The 19,423-nt window shown below is 40.6% G+C and overlaps 1 protein-coding gene across 1 annotated transcript; it reads left to right on the top strand.

Moving 5' to 3' along the window:
* Positions 1-2,389: 2,389 nt before the first annotated feature.
* On the top strand, positions 2,390-12,774 carry RBM11 (RNA binding motif protein 11). Its single transcript, XM_066347494.1, has 5 exons — positions 2,390-2,590; positions 6,564-6,726; positions 7,895-7,967; positions 9,062-9,158; positions 11,442-12,774. The coding sequence occupies exons 1-5, from the start codon at positions 2,495-2,497 to the stop codon at positions 11,727-11,729; spliced, it is 717 nt and encodes a 238-aa protein (XP_066203591.1). The 5' UTR covers positions 2,390-2,494; the 3' UTR covers positions 11,730-12,774.
* The last annotated feature ends 6,649 nt before the right edge of the window (positions 12,775-19,423 follow it).

Genomic DNA, 19,423 nt, shown 5'->3' with positions numbered 1-19,423 from the left:
AGTTTAAATGAAATATATTAGTTATTTATAAACATTTTCATTTCTGCTGTGTTCATACAGTTAGGAGTTTAAGACATCTTGATATGAATGAAGAAAGGCTAATTCTATATAGCATGTTCCATGCTTTTAACCCATTAAAGCTTATATTGATATATGACTAATGGTTCAGTAAATGCTGAGATTAAAGTGAATTATTTCTAAGATTCTGCTAGGTTTATGATTGTACATGCATTTCAATATGAGTTAGGAAATACAATATGTTTACATAGAAAAATGTCGTATTAAATTATATGATTTTACACATAAGTGGGATATAAAAATGAGACTCATGGACATAGACAAATGTGAAATGGTTGTGAGGGAAGGGAGCAGGGGGAGGGGAGTAAAGAGAGACAAATATATGGTGATAGAAAATGATGTGACTTTGAGTGATGGGCACACAATACAATCAACAGTTGAAATGCTACAGAGATGTTTACATGAAGTCTATGTATTCTTATTGACCAATGTCACCCCCCTTAAATTTGATTTCTAAATAAAGAAAAATGGCATATTGATATCCAATTTTGAACAAAGAGCTAACTGCATGAGCTGACTTTCAGAGCTTATAACATTAAATATTGTTAGAATCATAAGCAGTATAATAAAGGTATGTACTGCCAGAAGAAAGAGAATGTAATAGGAACGCCAAAGCCATACACATTTGTAGACAAAGAATAATGCTAATTTTGCTGCACAAGATAACATGATCATTAATTATTTACACACATAAAGGCTTTAGCATCCCATCATATATATGTGTTGCACATTTACAATAAAACCCGATGATACATCTCCCAGATAAGCAGTGTCTGAGGGGAGTTAAAGAACTGTATGGGCTGCATAAGACTTATGAGGTAAATGAATTTTAAAAGATCAATAAATCCAGACCCACTAGAAACTTGCAAATATGCATTCATTTGATCAACATGTTTGTTAGTACACCTAGACTGTGCTAGTTTCCTTAACTGCTTACTACCCTACTACAACAATGTTGATGAGAGGAAAGGAACAAAAAAATGAAGACAGGATTTGTAGTGACATACGGTGACATGTCAACTGAAGGTGACTGATAAAGTGACTGAGCCATTATTTTGTATTGATATGTATAGAACGTCTGTCTCCCCTACTGTCCTATATGTAAGCTTTAAGAAGACTGTTTCCCAAGGATTAAAGACAGTGCCTGGCACATAACAAGCACTCAGAAAACACCTCTTAAATGAAGTAATTATATTAGTTCAATCCACTTCTTAATAAATATAACGTGAAATTCAAAAAGTAACATTACCTAAAATCATAAAGTTAAATAACGTCAGAGTTCAATTAGAAATCGGGGTGCAAAGATGCGTGTGCCTTTTCTTTAGAGGAGATGGTTTTGTTGTTGTTTTGGCCCATCAACCAAGTGAAAGCATACCTCCACAATTCAGAGTGAATTATCACCGTGCCTACCTAAAGGCCAAATGGTGTGTGTGTTCATTACCTGACTGTTACCTGCACAATGATTTCAGGTTCCTGCCTTCAAAAAGGAAGGCAAGGTTACAGTTGGCAGCTGATTTACCAAAGTACTGAGATTCTAAGTTTTCTTCCCTCTTTTTAAAAATTATTTTTATTGTTTTTAGGATTTTAAAAAATCTTCCTCAAGAAAGAATCAACTCTTCACAGTGGTACACAGTATACAAAGTGCAGTCCTAATACAAAGTACAAACACTGGGTTCTGCTACGGATCTCAGCAGCCATCCCAAGAATCCTGGCTTCAGTCACAAAACTTGCGAGACAGTCTTTCCAGTATTCCTAGTGCAGGCTGTTTCCTCAAGTTCAAATGCATTCCAGCGTCCAGCTGAAAAACCTCTGCAGCCATTTTCAGAATTCTCTCGGAGGTGCTTCCCAGGCGAACAAACTACTTTTTAGTACTCTATTCACGCATGCATTCTTTCAAGAAGAATTTTATAAAGAATACAATTCTTAAAATCCTAATAGTTAATTCATTACTATTTACTCTTTGGAAACGTCTTCCACCATTAGCCTGCGAATTTCTGTAATGAAGTGAGTATAATTTAATCTCTACAGGCATTTTATATAAACTGTTGGTTGAATAAATCCAGAATCAACTGAAGTAGAGCCCAAGGTTATGAGTAAGCACTGAACAAGCCAGAGGGCAAAGCCCATGTCACACCAACCCTCGCACTCACTGACGCCAAATTCCCAGCCTGATCCCGGGCAGGAGACGGCGTGGTGGGCGGTTCCCGCGGCAACGGGGGCGTGGCCCCGCAGGCTCGCTCCGCCCCCAAAGCGGCGGGCGGTTCTTGCGGAGCGCCGGGGGCGTGGCCCTCCGCAGCCTCGCCCCGCCCCCGGCGCAGCGCTCTGGGCGTTGGCCCCGCCCCCTCGGCGGCGTGGTAGAGCGGCGGTGGAGGGCGGCGGTCAGGCCTCCAGCCGGCGCTCGGCGAAGACCGCAGGGATGTTCCCTGCGCAGGAGGAGGCCGACAGGACGGTGTTCGTGGGGAATTTAGAGGCTCGTGTGCGGGAGGAGATCCTTTACGAGCTCTTCCTTCAGGTACTGTCGGCGGGGAAGGGCGGTGGAGGGGGCGGGGCGGGGCGCGCCGAGCCGGCGGCGCTGGCGGAGGGGCGGGCGCACCTGGCCGGTGGAGCCGGTTCCCCTGCCCGCACTACCCTGTGCCAGGGTGTTCAGGTGCTTCTGGCTTGCACCTGGCTCCAGGCGAGCAGCTGGATAGTGAAGTGACGCGGTGTGCACCCCACCTCCATCCCAGAGCAGGGACTGGGCTCCGCCCTGAGCACGGGCTTCTCGAGGGCAGCCTGGGCCCTGGGTGTCCTCAGGGAGACGCAGAACAGCTGTGTCACTGTCTTCCTCCAGGTGACAAAGTGAGCATCCGCTGGCCTGCCCTCCATCCCGCGAAAAGAGCGGAAATCAATGTCCCTTATCCGTTACTTCTCCCACCCCCTCCCCAAGCCCTTTTATATGCTGGGCTTAGGATCAGTGAGGTTTGTGATTTGCTCAGCAAAAACGTGACTGTGACAGGTTCATTCTCTGGCCATTTCCTTTTACAGTATTTCAGACCAAGAATATCCGGAAACTTGCCAGGCCTGGTACCTCCAGGATTAAGCCTCTTGTCTCCTGTAAACACCTACTGTATACATCTCAGTCTCACTTGCTAAAGAAATATTCTCATTCAACCATTCAACTAACAGTTTAATGGTCCGGAATTGCATGGCAAACACTAAGGAAGGCACTGGGCATACAAATTTAAGAGATAGGCTTTGGTCTTTCTAAAAGGAAAACTTAAAATTAATTGCCATGATTTGGGATGACCTACAGAAGAGAGGGATACATAGTATGTCAGAGTTTTTTTTAGAGCGTGAGTTCTGATGTCAGCAGTGTGACCTTGGGCGAGTAACTGCACATCAGTGCCTCCGATTCCTCAAATGTGGCACGGGGGCAATAGTATCTACAGTCTGATGTGTGGACATGAAATAAACTAAGCCGGGTAAAACGGAACTGAGCCTGGCCCTGTGTGCTGCTGCTGCTGCTACTCTTAATAGTACGAATATTAATGCCAAGAGAATTCCGGAAAGGGTGACGGGCCCCATCAAATTAAGGCCAAGTTCCAAGCAAAGCTAAATCTCTAGAAGTATGAGGACCAACCATGAAAAGAGTTCTCTGTTTAGCTTTTGAAAGGCTGTGGGCCGTGCTTGTAGAAGTCCCAGTTCGATTCCCAGTCTGAGCACACAAGAGAAGTAACCATTAGCTTCTCCTCCCCTCCTCCTCTTTCTCTCTCTCTCTTCCCCTCTGCAGCCATGGCTCAATTGAGGGCACTGGCCTGGACACTGAGGATGGCTCCATGGCCGCCTCCCCAGGCGCTAGGGTGGCTCCCAATGGAGCAATGGCCCAGAGGGGCAGAGCATCCCCCTGTAGTGGGCTTGCAGGGTGGCTCTTGGTAGCTGCACATGTGGGAGTCTGTCTCCCCTCCTATCACTTAAAAATGAATGAGTGAATGAATAGAATGAATAAAGATAAAATGAATAAATAAAAAAAGAAAGACCTTACCTTTGTCTAGGAATTATAGCACCCATCTGTTAATAATAGATGCACACAATTTGATGTAGACAGCCTCTTCCAGTAACACAGTTTCCTGTTTTGGACATAAAACATTTTAATATTTGAAAAATATTGTTAAGTATAAGGCTTTTGTGTGTGTGTGTGTATTTTTCTAAAGTGAGAAGCCGGGAAGCAGAGAGACAGACTCTTGCATGCGACTAGGATCCACCCCGGATGCCCACCAGGGGGCAATGCTCTGCCCATCTGGGGCGTTGCTCTGTGGCAACTAGAGCCATTCTAGAACCTGAGGCAGAGGCCATGGAGCCTTCCTCAGTGTCCAGGCCAACTTTGCTTAATGAATCCTTGGCCGTGGAAGGGGAAGAGAGAGAAAGAGAAAAGAGAGGGGAAAGGGTGAAGAAGCAGATGGGCGCTTCTCCTGTGTGCCTTGACGAGGAATCCAACCTGAGACTTCCACAGGCCAGGCCGATACTCTACCACTGAGCCAACTGTCCAGACAAGGTTTTTATTCTTAACCTTCCAGTAACTTGTTGTCTTTTAAAACTTGCTTTTTAAAATCTGCTCTAATACTTTTCTTATAGTTATCCCCCCCCCCTAGTATCATTTTAAACTTGTCACTCTGAAAAAATAAAGATGGGAGGGAGGGAGGAAAAATGTAATCGTTCTTTATCTCCAGAAAACTTTATGTTGAGCCTCTCAAAATGAAGGGCGTGTGGGATAAGGCATACAGGCCCGTGCACATACATTATTTCTCCTCAGTTGGGACTGGATCTATAAGACCATATATCCATATATATCCATATATATATATAATTTTCATTTTTTATTTTTACCTAGACGAAATGTTCATCTTTTCTAATGATCAGGCACCCAAGCATATGTTTTTATCTTGCCTAGGTCCTATATTCCAGAAGAATTTGCCAAAGTGGGGTATTTTTTAGAAAGGCTTCAACCCAACAAGACCTAGCAAACAAATCTTGACAACTTCAACACTGTTCATTTATGTGTTTCATTCTGATAAAAGGCTATAGGCTGAAGTGATAGTTGCTACAAGCCAAGTCTCTTGTTGAATTTTATCTTGATACATGCTTTGACATATCTTTTAATTTGTAAAATCCAGAGCACTTAAGATATTCTGTTCCTTTGTGATTTCATGTATTTAATATCACTGGTAGAAAAGTACTGATTGAAATTGGTTTTATTACTATACAAATATCGTTTTACTTATGTCTTTCATATTTCTAATTATCTTTTGAAGTGAAAAAGTAAGGTTTTAATATCTTTGTGCTTTTAACTAAGGACTGGTGGAAAGAGATTTTGAGGGAAAAGATAATGAATTCAATTTCATTATCTCATGTTGCGTTTGAAGTACAATCACATGGAGTCTCTAGGAGACACTCTTAGAAAGAGACAGGAAAGAGGAAAAAGAGAAAGATAGATAGATTTGTTGATGAAGTGTTTTCAGAAGCCAGAAGGGAAGATAACAGTCCATGAGCCAGCTGAGAATAAAAAGAAAACTGAATCCAAAATACAGCGTCACTTTAAAAATGATCATTAAAATTTTATTCAGATTAAAAACAATTTCTTAATATATTTATCCATTTCTACAGAGAAAACAGTCTTTAATTATTGTACAGTTTAAAAGTTTGAGTCATTCACTATCAAATCTGAACTATTATAAGTCTTTGTGAGTACTTCCTCTGATCATTATCAAGGTGAACATGTCAATTTTTTCATAGTTATAATTTTGTTTTATAATATTTGACTACATATTTGCTCCATATTGCTAATTATAGGTTTTATTATCTGTGCATTCTAAATATTTCAATATATATTTTATTTCATTTTAATAGTACACCATGGAATAATATTCTCCAGTTGGATTTTTAGAGCCCTTCTGATTTTTCACCAATTATAAATAAAGCACTTACTTAAAAGTCTTAAACATATTAAAACTCTTCTTAAGGGAAAAACAACTTTTTCACAGAAAAAAATATTAGGCTGTAATAATGTAAACCAGCTTTGGGTGGTTTTTGTTTTTGTTTTTTTTGGTTTTTTTTGGTGATAACCAACATTGGGTTTGTTACTTCATTTTTGAGTTACACAGTGTTACTATGTATAGAGACACATAGTATTTTAACCTTAAATTTAAATGCTCTCTTAACTGTTTTGTTAAGCCTAACTAAAGGGTAACAGCTTTGCTTTCAAGATTTGGACCTTTTACCAAGAATGTCCTGTTCCTAACACCATCAATGTTACTAGATAAAGCCAGAAAGCACCAAGACAGTGTGAGGAAGTATGGAATTTATTGTTAGGAAAATACATTATTAGCAGAGCTACATAAAACTATTATTGGTAATAGACTTTTTTTTGTCTAAAATGAAATATTCTTGATTTATCTCATTGTAAAAAAATCTTTAGATTTATGAGAAAATAATTTTTAAGTTTTTTATAGGCTGGGCCATTAACCAAAGTGACTATATGCAAAGACAGAGAAGGAAAGCCGAAGTCTTTTGGATTTGTCTGCTTTAAACACCCAGAATCGGTGTCTTATGCCATAGCTTTGCTGAATGGAATTCGTTTATATGGAAGACCAATTAATGTGCAGTATCGATTTGGTAGGTCTATCCAAGTGAGTTTTGGTGGTGGTGATGTTCTCAGAGGTGTAAGCACTTTGTTTTCTAAGAGCATAAGACCAGAAGAGTGCCCCACAATCAGTCACCAAATATCTAGTGATAGCTGCTATTGGCTATTATAAGTTAACCATATTTAAATGAACTGGGAACACACAGGACACACAACTCTAGCTTTTATATAGCAAGTCTGTTTGCTAATCTTTCTGTCATTGCGAATGTATGGTATCAGATACCTACTATATATTTGGAAGCTAGGGTGCACAATTCTGTCCTTTTCCTAGAGGAAGCCATGCTATGTTTTGCCCTGGATCTAAGCCCTTGTAAGAGCAGCTGACCAAAGGCAGCGGCAGAGTGACCGTCATAGTGGTGGAGGGGGCAAGCTTCCGGACATGAATGTCCTCAGGGCCACCTCCTGCCCATGTGCCAGGACCGATCGTCCTTGATTAGATGTCCGGAGAACACTGTGCTGATCCTCAGCCTTTCGTGTTTGGAGGGGCTGACGGGCATACGCTTATGTTGCTGCTTTCCTCTAGATGATTCAGACTTACTGATATATCTGTTTGTATTTTTTTTATTCCTCTTTTGTGCAAAATCAAATAATAACAAAGTAATGCCTTGTAAGGGGAAAGTGCTCCTCTTTGCATTTCTTTTTTTAATGTTTTTGCAAAGAAAATTGGCAGCATCATGCTCTCAAATACTATTTAGTTAATTCATATAAGCTGGTAGAATGGGCCAGGACATTGTGTTCTGACCCGTCCCTAGCCAGTTGCTTAGCGTCCTCTGTCGTGTTGCGCTGGCTTTGTTAGTGCAGTTTATTTCAAGAACTCATGCCTTATGCCTGGGAGACAAAAAAACATTGATTATTTGCCATTTTTAGTTTATAAGTAGGTAGAACAAAACAACATATATTTTACATGGTTCCATATCAGTATAATTCTTTTGTAGCACCAGTTTTGGATGAAGCTTGATTATAATATGAACAATCTGTAAATACTATTTGGGAGACCAAAGGACGTATTCATGTATCTTATAGGAATATAGAATTTTAATTAATTGATGTCCTTTTGAGTTTGGAGGGGTTATATGGTTTAATATTAGAACTCAAAAATATTGTATCATGAAGTAATCTGTTATTTTGTTTCTTTTAAAGGGAGTTCTCGCTCTTCTGAACCAGCCAACCAAAGTTTTGAGAACTGTGTTAAGATAAATTCACACAGCTACAGGTAAGTAAAGAAAATAAACAGGTTCTTGTGCCAGGAAGAGTGTTTATGTATTGTGGATTATTTTACACCATTTGTGGTAGGCATAGGATAAAATTATGGAATTCATTTTTTTTATGAAACCATGAAAAGTGACAAAATTATTTCCATTTAAGTTCAGACATATTCATTGTTGTGTTCTTTAGAGTTTATTCTGTTCTTTTCAAAGCTGTGAAATCATTTAAGCATGCGAGGCCTCATTGTGATGGATCAGTTAGGCTTCTGTGGCATTACTCTCAACTCTTGCAAGTGGGATGTCCACCTGGTCATCTGACTGCTTCCGGTCCGTTGCCCGACCTCTTCTTTGTTCTATCTGCTGTGTTCATTTCACTCTTCCTACGGTTTACTTTCTGTCTTAAGAATTAGTATTATTAGCATTAAATTTGTGGAATTCTTTGGAGCGAGTAGACTAATAAAGACCAGCTATAGATCTAGCCAGTATTTGTAACATTGGAATTTATTGAGTATCTCCACAGAACAAAATATTACACTATTAAATGAAACTTTAGAACAATGCAGTTTTGGCATTTTTTGTTGTTTTTGTTTTGTTTTGTTTTGTTTTAGGTGAGAGGAGGGGAGATAGTGAGGCAGACTCCCACATGTGCCATGACCTGGATCTACCTGGCAGTCCCATCTGGGGCCAATGCTTTAGTACTGAGCCATTTTTAGCACCTGAGGCTGATATGATGGGACCAACTGAGCTATCCTCAGCACCCGGGGCCATGCTCAAACTCCTCAAGCCACTGGGTACAGGAGGGGAAGAGGGAGAAAAGAGGGAGAGGGAGGGAAGAGAAGCAGATGTGGCACCTCCTGTGTGCCCTGACTGGGAATCAAACCTGGAATGTTTATATGCCAGGCGTCAGCATATAAGTGTACCCAGTAAGTCAACCGGCCAAGGCCAAAGTTCCTTTTAACTGAGCTGTCTTAGAGAAGTTCTTTTATTAATTACAAAGATCTCTCTCTCTCTCTCTCTCTCTCTCTCTCCTTTTTAAAGAAAGAAAAAAGCATTTGAAGGTAGGAATTTTAACTATTTATTATTACCTTTTACCTCTCCAAAGAAATGAAGAGGTCCCGGGCAGACCTGCCTTTCCCATGCCCTTCTTTCCGCCTAGTAACGCGGCTCTGCTTCCAGGATACTCTTTCTTTCAGAAGATGGTAAGTTGATGTGCCTTTGGTTCAGTACATAATAGGATGCAAACTGTGAAGAATATGAAAACTGTTGGAACTTCCGGTGCTCAGATCTAAACCCGGGATAAAGGCAGCACCTTCTCGGGGCACTTTCCCCCAGTGGCTCTCGCCTTCAGTCCCACACACAGACCCTCCGCCAGCAGCCAGCCTGTCCGTGGGAGGGGGGCGGAGGGAGTGGGGGTGGGGGTGGGGGTGGGGGGTGTGGGAGGGGGGCGGAGGGAGTGGGGGTGGGGGTGGGAGTGGGGTGGAGGGAGTGGGGGCGGAGGGAGTGGGGGTGGGGGTGGGGGTGGGAGTGGGGGTGGGGGTGAGAGTAGGGGTGGGGGTGGGGGTGAGAGTAGGGGTGGGGGTTGGGGGTGGGGGTGAGGGTGGGGGTGGCAGTGGGAGTGGGGTGCTCTGTGGTCCGAGGGACGTGGGAGTAGAGTTATCATTTAAATGACTATTTTAAAAGATATTTTTTAGAATCGAATGATTTTCTGTAGTGAATTGTTTTTATATCATGTGAACATTAATCACAAATACACTGCTCACAAAGTTAGGGGATATTTTAAGTGAATATGAAGTGATAAAATATCCTCTTAATTTTGTGAGCAGTATATATTGCTTTTGGACATGGGTTTTTTTAAATATATTTTTTTTAAAACTAAAGGCAAAGATTTAATGTTGTACACTACAGTATTTCCAAATATGTACTCAAAAATATGGTTCTGGCCTAGAAATCTTAATTATTAAGATTATTTAAATATTTATTAAAGGATAACTTAGGATGTTTTTTTCCAACTCCTCATTTTATACATAATAAAATCAAGTTCCAAGAATATTAATCATTGAGCCCAAGATTGTACTTGGCAGTGACAGAAGTTGTGGCTGTAACACAGTATTCTGCGGACAGGGTCGGAGTTTTGCAAACATCCAGCATACATGTGAGCTTCAGATTTCTTAAACAGGCATTTTCACTTTTGTAAACATAAGGAAAGTTGATAATTTAACTTTTGGAAAAAACTTTTCTTAGTTCCAGTGAGATTAATAAACCACCAGGTCTCATCTGAAATTGTCAGTATCTTCTTCCCAGCCTCATTAGTCTTCAGTAAATATGAAAACACACATACACACCCACTCACTCATGTTACCTCTATTAACCTTTCATGTACTTTGAGCAGTTAGAAATTTGAGTTAAAAATGACTTTAAAAGGATAAAAAATTGTCTATCATAACTATTGACAACTGTGCCATACAATAGGGTGGCTATTAGCCATGTGTGAGACTATGAAACTGAGTTTTTAATTTTACTTAATTTGAAACAATATAAATTAAAATTTAAAACATACTTAATTCAGTTATGGAAAACTTGTACATATATTGGAAAGAACTCGGGTATGTGTATTCACTTTCTCAAATGTAAATTTTATATAATCTAAATTTAGATCAAGTATTTCCTTTTTTTTAAATTTATTTTTAATTGAGAGCAGGGGAGACAGACAGACTTCACATGTGCCCCAACCAGTATCCATTCACTAAGTCCCCTTGGGCTGATACTTTGCTCATCTGGGGCATTGGGCCATTGCTCGGCAGCTAAGCTATTTTTAGCACCTGAGGGGAGACAATGGAACCATCCTCAGTGCCTGGGGCCAACTTGCTAGAACCAGTCAAGCCCTGCCTGCAGAAGGGAGAAGGGATGGAGAAGCAGATGGTTGCTTCTCCTACGTGCCCTGACCGGGAATTGAACCCAGGAAATCCACACGCCGGGCGGACACTCTACCACTAAGCCAACTGGTTAGGGCCAGATCGAGTATTTTCTGTGAAAATTTACCATCCAAATTGAGGTATTCTGTAAGTATAAAATGTATACCAGATTTTGAAGATTTAGTCTGAAAGAAGAGAGTAAAACATGATAATTTTTATATTGGTTACATGTTGAAATGACAATATTTTGAGGTCAGTAAACATTTAATTGCACCTCTTTTTTTATTGTGCCTTCTCAAGGATTTATAGCTACATTTGTGGCTTGCATTTTACTTCAATAGGACAGTGCTCAGCTGTATTGTAGAAAGCTACATACTGCCTTGAATTTTTATGTTGAGCATTTAAAGATGCTGCCACCTCTCTATTTGGCAAAGGCACGGTGTTCTTATACTGATAAATACGTGGTTTGGTCTGCTGATAGTTATCTGTGTAATGTACGTAAAGTGTAAACTGTTCCTTTTTAACATTCTTGGCTCGTTTGGATGGATGAATGTCTTCTTTCCCCCACAGCAGTGGCATGCATATAACCCAGCGCTGCTGCTTCCTCACTGTGGGGTGATGGCGCCACTTCCTAATGGCACAGCCGTGCCCCCTCCTCTGTGTCACGTGCCCGACCTAGAGGCTGCGTCCACCTCCTCCGAACGGTCTCAGCAGCAGCCACGGGACTTGGACCGTTATCAGGTGACTAAACAGAAGAGGCAGAGACAGACCAGCGATAGTGACAGCAGCACAGAAAACAGCAGAGAAGGTGAACATAGCCCGAAGTCCCGCAAGTGTAAGAAGAAGAAAAGGCACTGAGTGCCGTCCCATGAATGTATCTACACTGGTCTCAATGCGCTTGACAGGAAAAACCTGTACTTCTGCTACGTGACCAAGTTCATGGCTTTGTCTTTCCTGAAAGCTGTGACATCTGACTTGCTTTTGAAACTTGGTTTTGAATGACAAAAACTGAAAAAGAATATAATGTACTACAATTTGCTTTTTGTTGTGATCTTGTTGATACAGCCTCAACAAGAAGTGTACTCTTGAGTGGTATATTTTAGTACTGATAATGAGATTGCACCAAACTGTCAATGAGAATTCACTTCCTGAGCAATTCTGGAAGGGCTCCCCGCTTCCCTAGATTGTCACGTATGGGAAGCGGTCAACTTTCTGAATGAAACTAGTACCAATGTTTAAGTGTTACATGTTGTTCCTAACAAAGACGGAAGAAGCAAGCTTAAGTTTCCTTTGCTAATAACATTTTATTTTTTAAGTGTCAATATATTATTTCAGAGTCCTATGCTCCTAACAGGTTGACTTCATAAAATGAGGATATGTGACAGTAACACCAAAGGAAATATGATTATTATGGAGGTAGTTTTGGCATCGTTCCATTTTTATACATTTGTATATAAATAGGAATATGTATCTCTTCACATTTACTAATTGTATTTCATGAAAATTAGTTGGCTGTTTCAGAATTTGGCATTAACTTCTTTTACAAACTGGTTTTGAGAGAGTATATTTCACATTAAGTAAATCTAGAAAATGAATAATGAATGTTTCATTAATGTATGATATTTAATATCTGTTTCTTATTTCTGGTTCTAAATTTAGTTTAGAAGATAAATGGACAACGTATAAACTTAGAGTTATGTAGACATTTTTGTTTACTTTTTAGCTCATCATAAACTAAAACATAAAAATATTTATGTACTAAAGCTAACTAAAGAATCATGGGGAGGTACCTACCCAGTTCAGTGCGAAAAGCCGTGTTTGGCTGTTTGTTTTGTGTGTTGCATAGCATTTTATAGATCTTCATTACCTAAAATAATAAAGGTGTTTTTAGCAAAGTAAATAACTGAATTTAACTTTTGGTTATAAATATACAATGCAGTCTATTATTAATATGGTTTATATTAGTTGTAATTAATATAATTTGTGTTATTAATATAATTCTCCAACTAAAAGACATAGGGTAACTGAATGGATAAAACAAGACCCTTACATATGCTGTCTCCAAGACTCACTTCATATCTAAAAACACACAGACTGAAAGTATAAAGGGATGGGATAAGATTTTTCATAAAAATGGAAACAAAATAAAATTGGGATAGCAATTCTTATGCCAGTCAAGGTAGACTTTAAAACAAGGGCTGTAACAAGAGACAACAATGTACCTAGCAGTTTTACTTCTGTGTGGTTTTCTGAAGAAACCCAAAACACTAAGTAGGAAAGACATATGCATCCATGTGTTCATTACAGCATTTACAATAGCCAAGATATGGAAGCAGCCCATGTGTCCGTCAGTAGGTGAATGGATAAAGAAGTGGTGCATCTATACAGTGGACTAGGACTCAGCTCTTACAGAAAAATGAATACTGCCATTTGCAACAACATGTATGGACTGAGGGTATTCTGTTGAGTGAAATAAGTCGAGAAGAAAAACAAATGTCATAGCATTGCCAAACTAAGCAAGCAGTCCAGAAACAAAGGTACGGAGAATATTTTGAAGGTTGTCAGGTGGGAGGGTTTGGAAGGGTGGGTGAGAAAGGTGATTTGGATTAAGAAATACAAATGGATTGTTACAGAATAGTCACATGATTTGAAGTACAGTATAGGGAATATATTGTCAGAAATACTGTAATAACTGTGTATGGTATCAGGTGCTAGATTTGTCAGGATGATAACTTCGTTAGTTGCATAAATGTCTAATCGCTGAGTTGTACACCCAAAACTAATAATACTTTACATCAACTAATTAAAAACTAAAAAATTATTTAGAACAAAACACTCATAGATACAGATAACAAATGGTTAAGAATGGTGGGGGGAGGACAAAGGTTAAAGGGGGTGAAATGCAAGGTGAGGGAAAGAGACCAGACTTCAGTGATGAGCACATAATAAAGGAGACGTAGGTTGTATTGGAGAAGAAAGTAAAGAAAGAAAGGAGATGAGCTCTAAGGACTGCCCTAACAATTGCCATTGTGTGTAATGGATTACCTTAGGGAGATGCATCCCTTAGGCCGGGAACGAGGAACCGCCAGCAAAGCACAATGACAAGCAGAGTGTCAGGTCTGGGAATACAAGTGAAATAAGTGTTTCCAGGGGAAAGAAGTAATTAGTTGTGTCACATGCTATTAATAGATCAAGAAAGATGAAGACTCAGAATTGGTCCTGCGATTTAGCCAGGATCTTTTTGTGGACCCGAGAGGGGCCACATACTGAACCTGACAAGCTCAGGTGAGCCCTGCACGGTGGCCTTGCAGACTTAGAGGCCTAAAGCGAAGGCTGGGAGCCTTTTTGGCTGAGAGAGCCATGAACGCCACATATTTTAAAATGTATGAAATAATTCTGTGAGAGCCATACAATATGTTTAACACTAAATACAAGTAAATGTGTGTGCTCTATGTAAGACCAACACTTTTAAAGTACAATAAGTCTCTGAATTCTTTTTAATAACGTTGTTATGCTGTTGCTAACCAATGATGAATGAAGTACTTCTTACCATTAATGTGACTTCTGGTGCTGCATGGTTTTCCTGATGGCTTTGTAGTCTGGCTGATACGTGGTGAAGTTCAGCTTCATGCAGGCTTGGAGACTTCCATCTGTTAAACGTGATCATAGGTTGGTCTAAACGTTCTTTAGATGTGAGAAAGACTGCTCACATGCATACGTAGAGCCAAACATTGTCAGTACAGCAATACTCACGCTGCAGTGTGTGGTATGTGACGAGAAGTGCGTTCCAAGTTTTGACAATCAGCTGGTCCATAGGTTGAAGTTTTTTCATTTCTCCCCACTTGTGTTTGCTCACCAACTCTGCTTGCTGTTGTGTCTTTCCAAATCTTCATTCAGTGACTTGAACTTATTCACCCACATGTCTGAGGCCTTCAGGTCAGCAGCTTGTAGCTCAAAATCTCTGACGGAGACACCGGGGATGTAACTCAGGTCGGTGCTGTCCACTGCACACTCGTGTGGATGGGTGATGAATTTATAAAGACGAGTGCACTCATGAAATTCTCCAAAGCGCGCTTTGAATGACTGCAGGAGATTAGATGTGAAGCCCACTAGCTGCTGGAGATCAAGATGTTGAGCAGGGTCACTTGCTGTGCATGCATCTTTAAACTCTCCCAGTTTTTCAAAGTGTAGTAAACGACCTGTTTCAATGTCGGCAATGAAGAGTTCCAGCTTGTTTTCAAATTGCAAGCACTGCTTGTTGAAGGGATAAGACTGTATTTCCAATGCCTTGCATTTTCACATTGAGCTGATTCAGATGTTCCGTCATGTCCACGAGGTAGTAGAACTTCAGGAGCCACTCAGAGTTACCTAACTCAGGATGCTCGATGTTCTTCATTTCAAGGAAAGTCCAGATTTCGCTCAGACAAGCCGCGAAACGGCTGAGCACCTTCCCTCTTGACAACCAACGCACATTGCTGTGCAGAAGCAGACCAGGATAATTATTCCCAACTTCATCCAGCAGTGTTTTAAACTGGCGATCATTTAAAGCTTGGGCAACAATAAAGTTGACCACCCGAATGACCAGCGACATCACCTCACCAAGCTGCTCGCCACACATCTGAGCGCAAAGTGCCTCCTGATGTAGGATGCAGTGAAAACTTAGGATGGGTCTCTTTTCATGTTCACGAAGAAGCGCTATGAATCCTCTGTTTTTCCCCACCATGCACAGAGCACCATCAGTACACACCGAAATAAGTTTATCCATCGGTAGATTTTTTTCTTTAGTGAACTCAGTGAAAGACTTGAATAAATCCTCCCCTCTTGTTGTCTCTTTCATAGGCAAAACAGCAAGACTTTCCTCAGGTACTGTGTCACCGACAGCATACCTTGCAATCACGCTGAACTGGGATAAATGGCTTACGTCTGTTGACTCATCCAAAGTGAGAGAAAAGAATGGTGCTGCATTTATGTCCTTCACTCATGTTGCCTCAATTTGATTTGCCATCATGATGATACAGTCGTGAACAGTTCTTGCCAACAAAGGCATGTCTTTTATTCGTTTGATTATCTTGTTTTTATCCGAAAGGTTGTCAAAAAGTTCATTGGCAACATCAAGCATGAATGTTTTGGCATACTCCCCATCTGTGAATGGCTTTCCGTTTCTCACAATTGCTAAAGCACCAGCAAAGCCAGCCGAATTCCAGTCACCTTGTTGGGTCCAAACACGGAGTTGCTGCTGACTAGCTTACACTCTGCACAGTAGCTCTTGACATGCTTTCTTCCTGCTGTCCCCCGCTGGATATTTCGATGCAAATGTAGTATGGTGTGTGTCAAAATGCTGCTTTATATTTGACCATTTTCATCGATGCAATTTTATCATTGCATATTAGACACACTGCAGAACCTGCTCTCTCCACAAAGACGAATTCCTCTGTCTATTCCTGCTGAAAAATACAATATTCATCTTTTTTTTTTTTAGCCATTTTCTTCATCAAAAGGGTTTCTGCAATTAGCTGACTACTTTATTAAAAGGAGGGAAGTTTACTTCCTGACCTCACAACAACCTGTGTACGTTACGCATTATCCAATAAAAATTTGGTGTTGTCCTGGAGGACAGCTGTAATTGGCTCCAGCCACCCGCAACCATGAACATGAGCGGTAGGAAATGAATGGATTGTAATACATGAGAATGTTTTATATTTTTAACATTATTATTTTTTTATCTTATTTTTATTAATTTTAATGCAATGACATTGATAAATCAGGGTACATATGTTTCGAGAAAACATCTCCAGATTATTTTGACCTTTGATTATGCTGCATACCCCTCACTCAAAGTCAAATCATCCTCCGTCACCTATCTGGTTTTCTTTGTGCCCCTCCCCTCCCCCCACTCCCTCCCTCTCCTTCCTCACCCCCTCCCCACCCCTCCACCCCACTCCCTGTTACCATCACATTCTTGTCCATGTCTCTGAGTCTCATTTTTATGTCCCATCTATGCACAGGTTCATATAGTTCTTAGTTTTTTCTGATTTACTTATTTCACTCCATATAATGTTATCAAGGTCCATCCATGTTATTGTAAATCATCCGATGTCATCATTTCTATTTAATTAAAGATTTGTCTGCGAGCCAGATGCAGCATCAAAAGAGGCATATCTGGCTCATGAGCCATAGGTTCCCAACCCCTGACTAAAGTAACCACTCAGGATATTCTGGTGAGAACTTTCTCGAGTCCTGTCCTAGGGAGGTGTTTTTCTCTAACAAAGGTCAGTATTTACCTTAATGGAGTGTGTTGTCTTTTGCATCTACAACAATGTAGCTGATAACATGCCTTTGAAATGTAAGGGTCATCTTTTCCTGCCCCCTTCAGGCAGGCTTCCCACTGGGGCAGGAACCTACAAACTCCCTCCTTGTTAGTATCATGTCAGTTACCTATGAACTATCTTATTCCTGCCCATAAAAGAAGTTCCAGTGTATACATTTTTACTTTTTATCCAGTCCCAGAGATTTCTCCTGTTTTGCTTTCTCCCGCCTGCCCAATAGGTCACCAATCAATGTCATGTAATCCCCCTTTCATCTCTCCCTTCGGTTCTAATTGTTAGGTTGAAGCTGGGGGTGGCCGGTATACTGGGGAAGGGGAAAGCTTCCTTTCTGTTTCTCTTGGCCACCGGCAGGTCTGTATATAACCCCACGGCTAGGTCTGATCCAGGTCTGCACTGCCTTAACCTGTGTGAGAGAGCTGACAGGCTAAACCCCTCCCTGGGCCTCTGGGTGGGCACCGGGAGAGCTGAGCTGAAAACCTAAGGCTGGTCTATTCCAAAAGGACTGTTTATTTAAACTGCTTGGGTTCAAGTGTGCCAAGATGAACCCAAATGCCATGTTGGCCCCCGGGAGGGTTGGAGAAAGGTATTTATAATCAGGGGTCTTGGGAAAAGCTGCTGACGTCACTGCCTCTATAGGTAGAAGGTAATATTTTTTGGTATGTAGATTGGAGAGGTGCTACAATTTCTCCAAATTGTTTATCTCTGGGCTCAATTGTAAGGAACTAGCCTGTGCTAGTTCAAAAGGCCCTGGGTGGCCTGCCTGGCCTAGGCTTCAAGCAGGCCAGCATGCACTCCCCTCTGGTTTGCACTGTCCTTGGGGGGAGGAGGCTGATCTGAAAGAAAACTGCTTATCATGCTTATCAGAGGATAGCGCCTTGGGCTGTAACTAAGCTTTTACAAACAATGTGATTTAAAACTCCTTTAATTGTCAGGTCCCTTTCTCTGATTAAAGATAAGCTTTTTGCTACATTTCAAAGAGAAGGCGGGGGAAGCCATTAAGTGAGAGAACAGCAAGCAAATTAACTACAGCCTCACAGTGGGGGAGGTAAATGTTCCGTCTTGAGCCGGGGTAAGGAATTGTGTGAGGGGAGTTTCAGTTTTAAAGGAGGCTCTGGTTTGGAATGCTGCCCTGAACCCAAACCTTACACTAGTGTATAAAATAAGTGGCGAAGCCGCCATTTTCCAGAACATTTTCTTAATCTTTTGAGACTCCGCTTCCTGGCAATTGTCGACAGTTTGGCTCAAATAAACTCAAAAAATGCTTACGGGTTTGGAAGCTTCTTACGTTGAAACTTTATATAAGACATTTTGGATAAATGGTTTTGACAAAAGCATAGTTGGAGTGATTTCAAGTGAGAATAGAGGAAATAACAGTGCAAGAGAAGATAACTTTCAAATATATTGCCGTGGAAAGAAGGGGTGAAATAGAACTATTAACTCAAGGAAGAAACGTGATTTAGAGAGATTTTTGTTAGGGTGGAAGAGAAGATAAAATTGGTCTCAATATGTCAATATGTTATGTTTAAAAAGAAGTTATATTTACTGATTTTTAAAATCTTTTTTTATCTTAAGACAGTTAACTCTGTTACATGTTTTAAATTGTGTGTGTGTGTGTGTGTGTGCGCGCGCGCGCACGTGCTTTCTCCCCATAAGATTTCATTTTAATCTAGTTAATATGTTGTCAAAACTCTCAGATCTTTATTGTTTCTGGGATTTTTATCATAAGCAGAAAAGCTTTTCACAAATATTAAGAAGAAATCGTGTTTTAAAATTTTGTCAGATTCAATTTTATATATAAATCTGGGAGTACTTCATTAGAATATGAAGAGGTAAAGATTTTAGAATTTTGTACAACACAAGCAATTCTGAGTTTCTGTTTGAATCCCTGCATGAAGATTTTGCATGCGGAAAGCAGCAGTGGTGTTTCCTCTGCTGTGCAGTCCTGAAGAGGATACAGTCCTAATGAACAGAGTGAACACTCCCCTTCACAGAGGTTGATTCCGCTAGAATAAGAGTTTGAAACAAATTCAGCTGAAGAAAGACGCCAGCCTCCTACATAGCATAAACAGACTGCAAGGGGCTCAAAGGAAGTCAATTCTATTTCCAAGTGTGGTGAAAAGGAAATTGTGAAGATGGGTGCATTCACCTTGAATTTAGAAGAATTAGTGGCATTTTGAAGGGTCAGGAATAAGGAGGTTATTTCCCATCAAAATGAAGAGTTTGGAG

Source organism: Saccopteryx leptura, chromosome 8 (assembly GCF_036850995.1).
Source record: "Saccopteryx leptura isolate mSacLep1 chromosome 8, mSacLep1_pri_phased_curated, whole genome shotgun sequence".
Taxonomy (NCBI): Eukaryota; Metazoa; Chordata; class Mammalia; order Chiroptera; family Emballonuridae; genus Saccopteryx; species Saccopteryx leptura.
The sequence above is the reverse complement of the archived record's forward strand: the minus strand, read 5'-3'. Positions and strand labels throughout refer to the sequence as shown.

Coding starts and splice junctions, on each gene's coding strand:
- RBM11 (XM_066347494.1), top strand. CDS start 2,495: ATGTTCCCTGCGCAGGAGGAGGCCGACAGGACGGTGTTCGTGGGGAAT. Junction 7,968..9,061: donor ATAAATTCACACAGCTACAG/GTAAGTAAAGAA, acceptor ACCTCTCCAAAG/AAATGAAGAGGTCCCGGGCA. Junction 9,159..11,441: donor ACTCTTTCTTTCAGAAGATG/GTAAGTTGATGT, acceptor TTTCCCCCACAG/CAGTGGCATGCATATAACCC.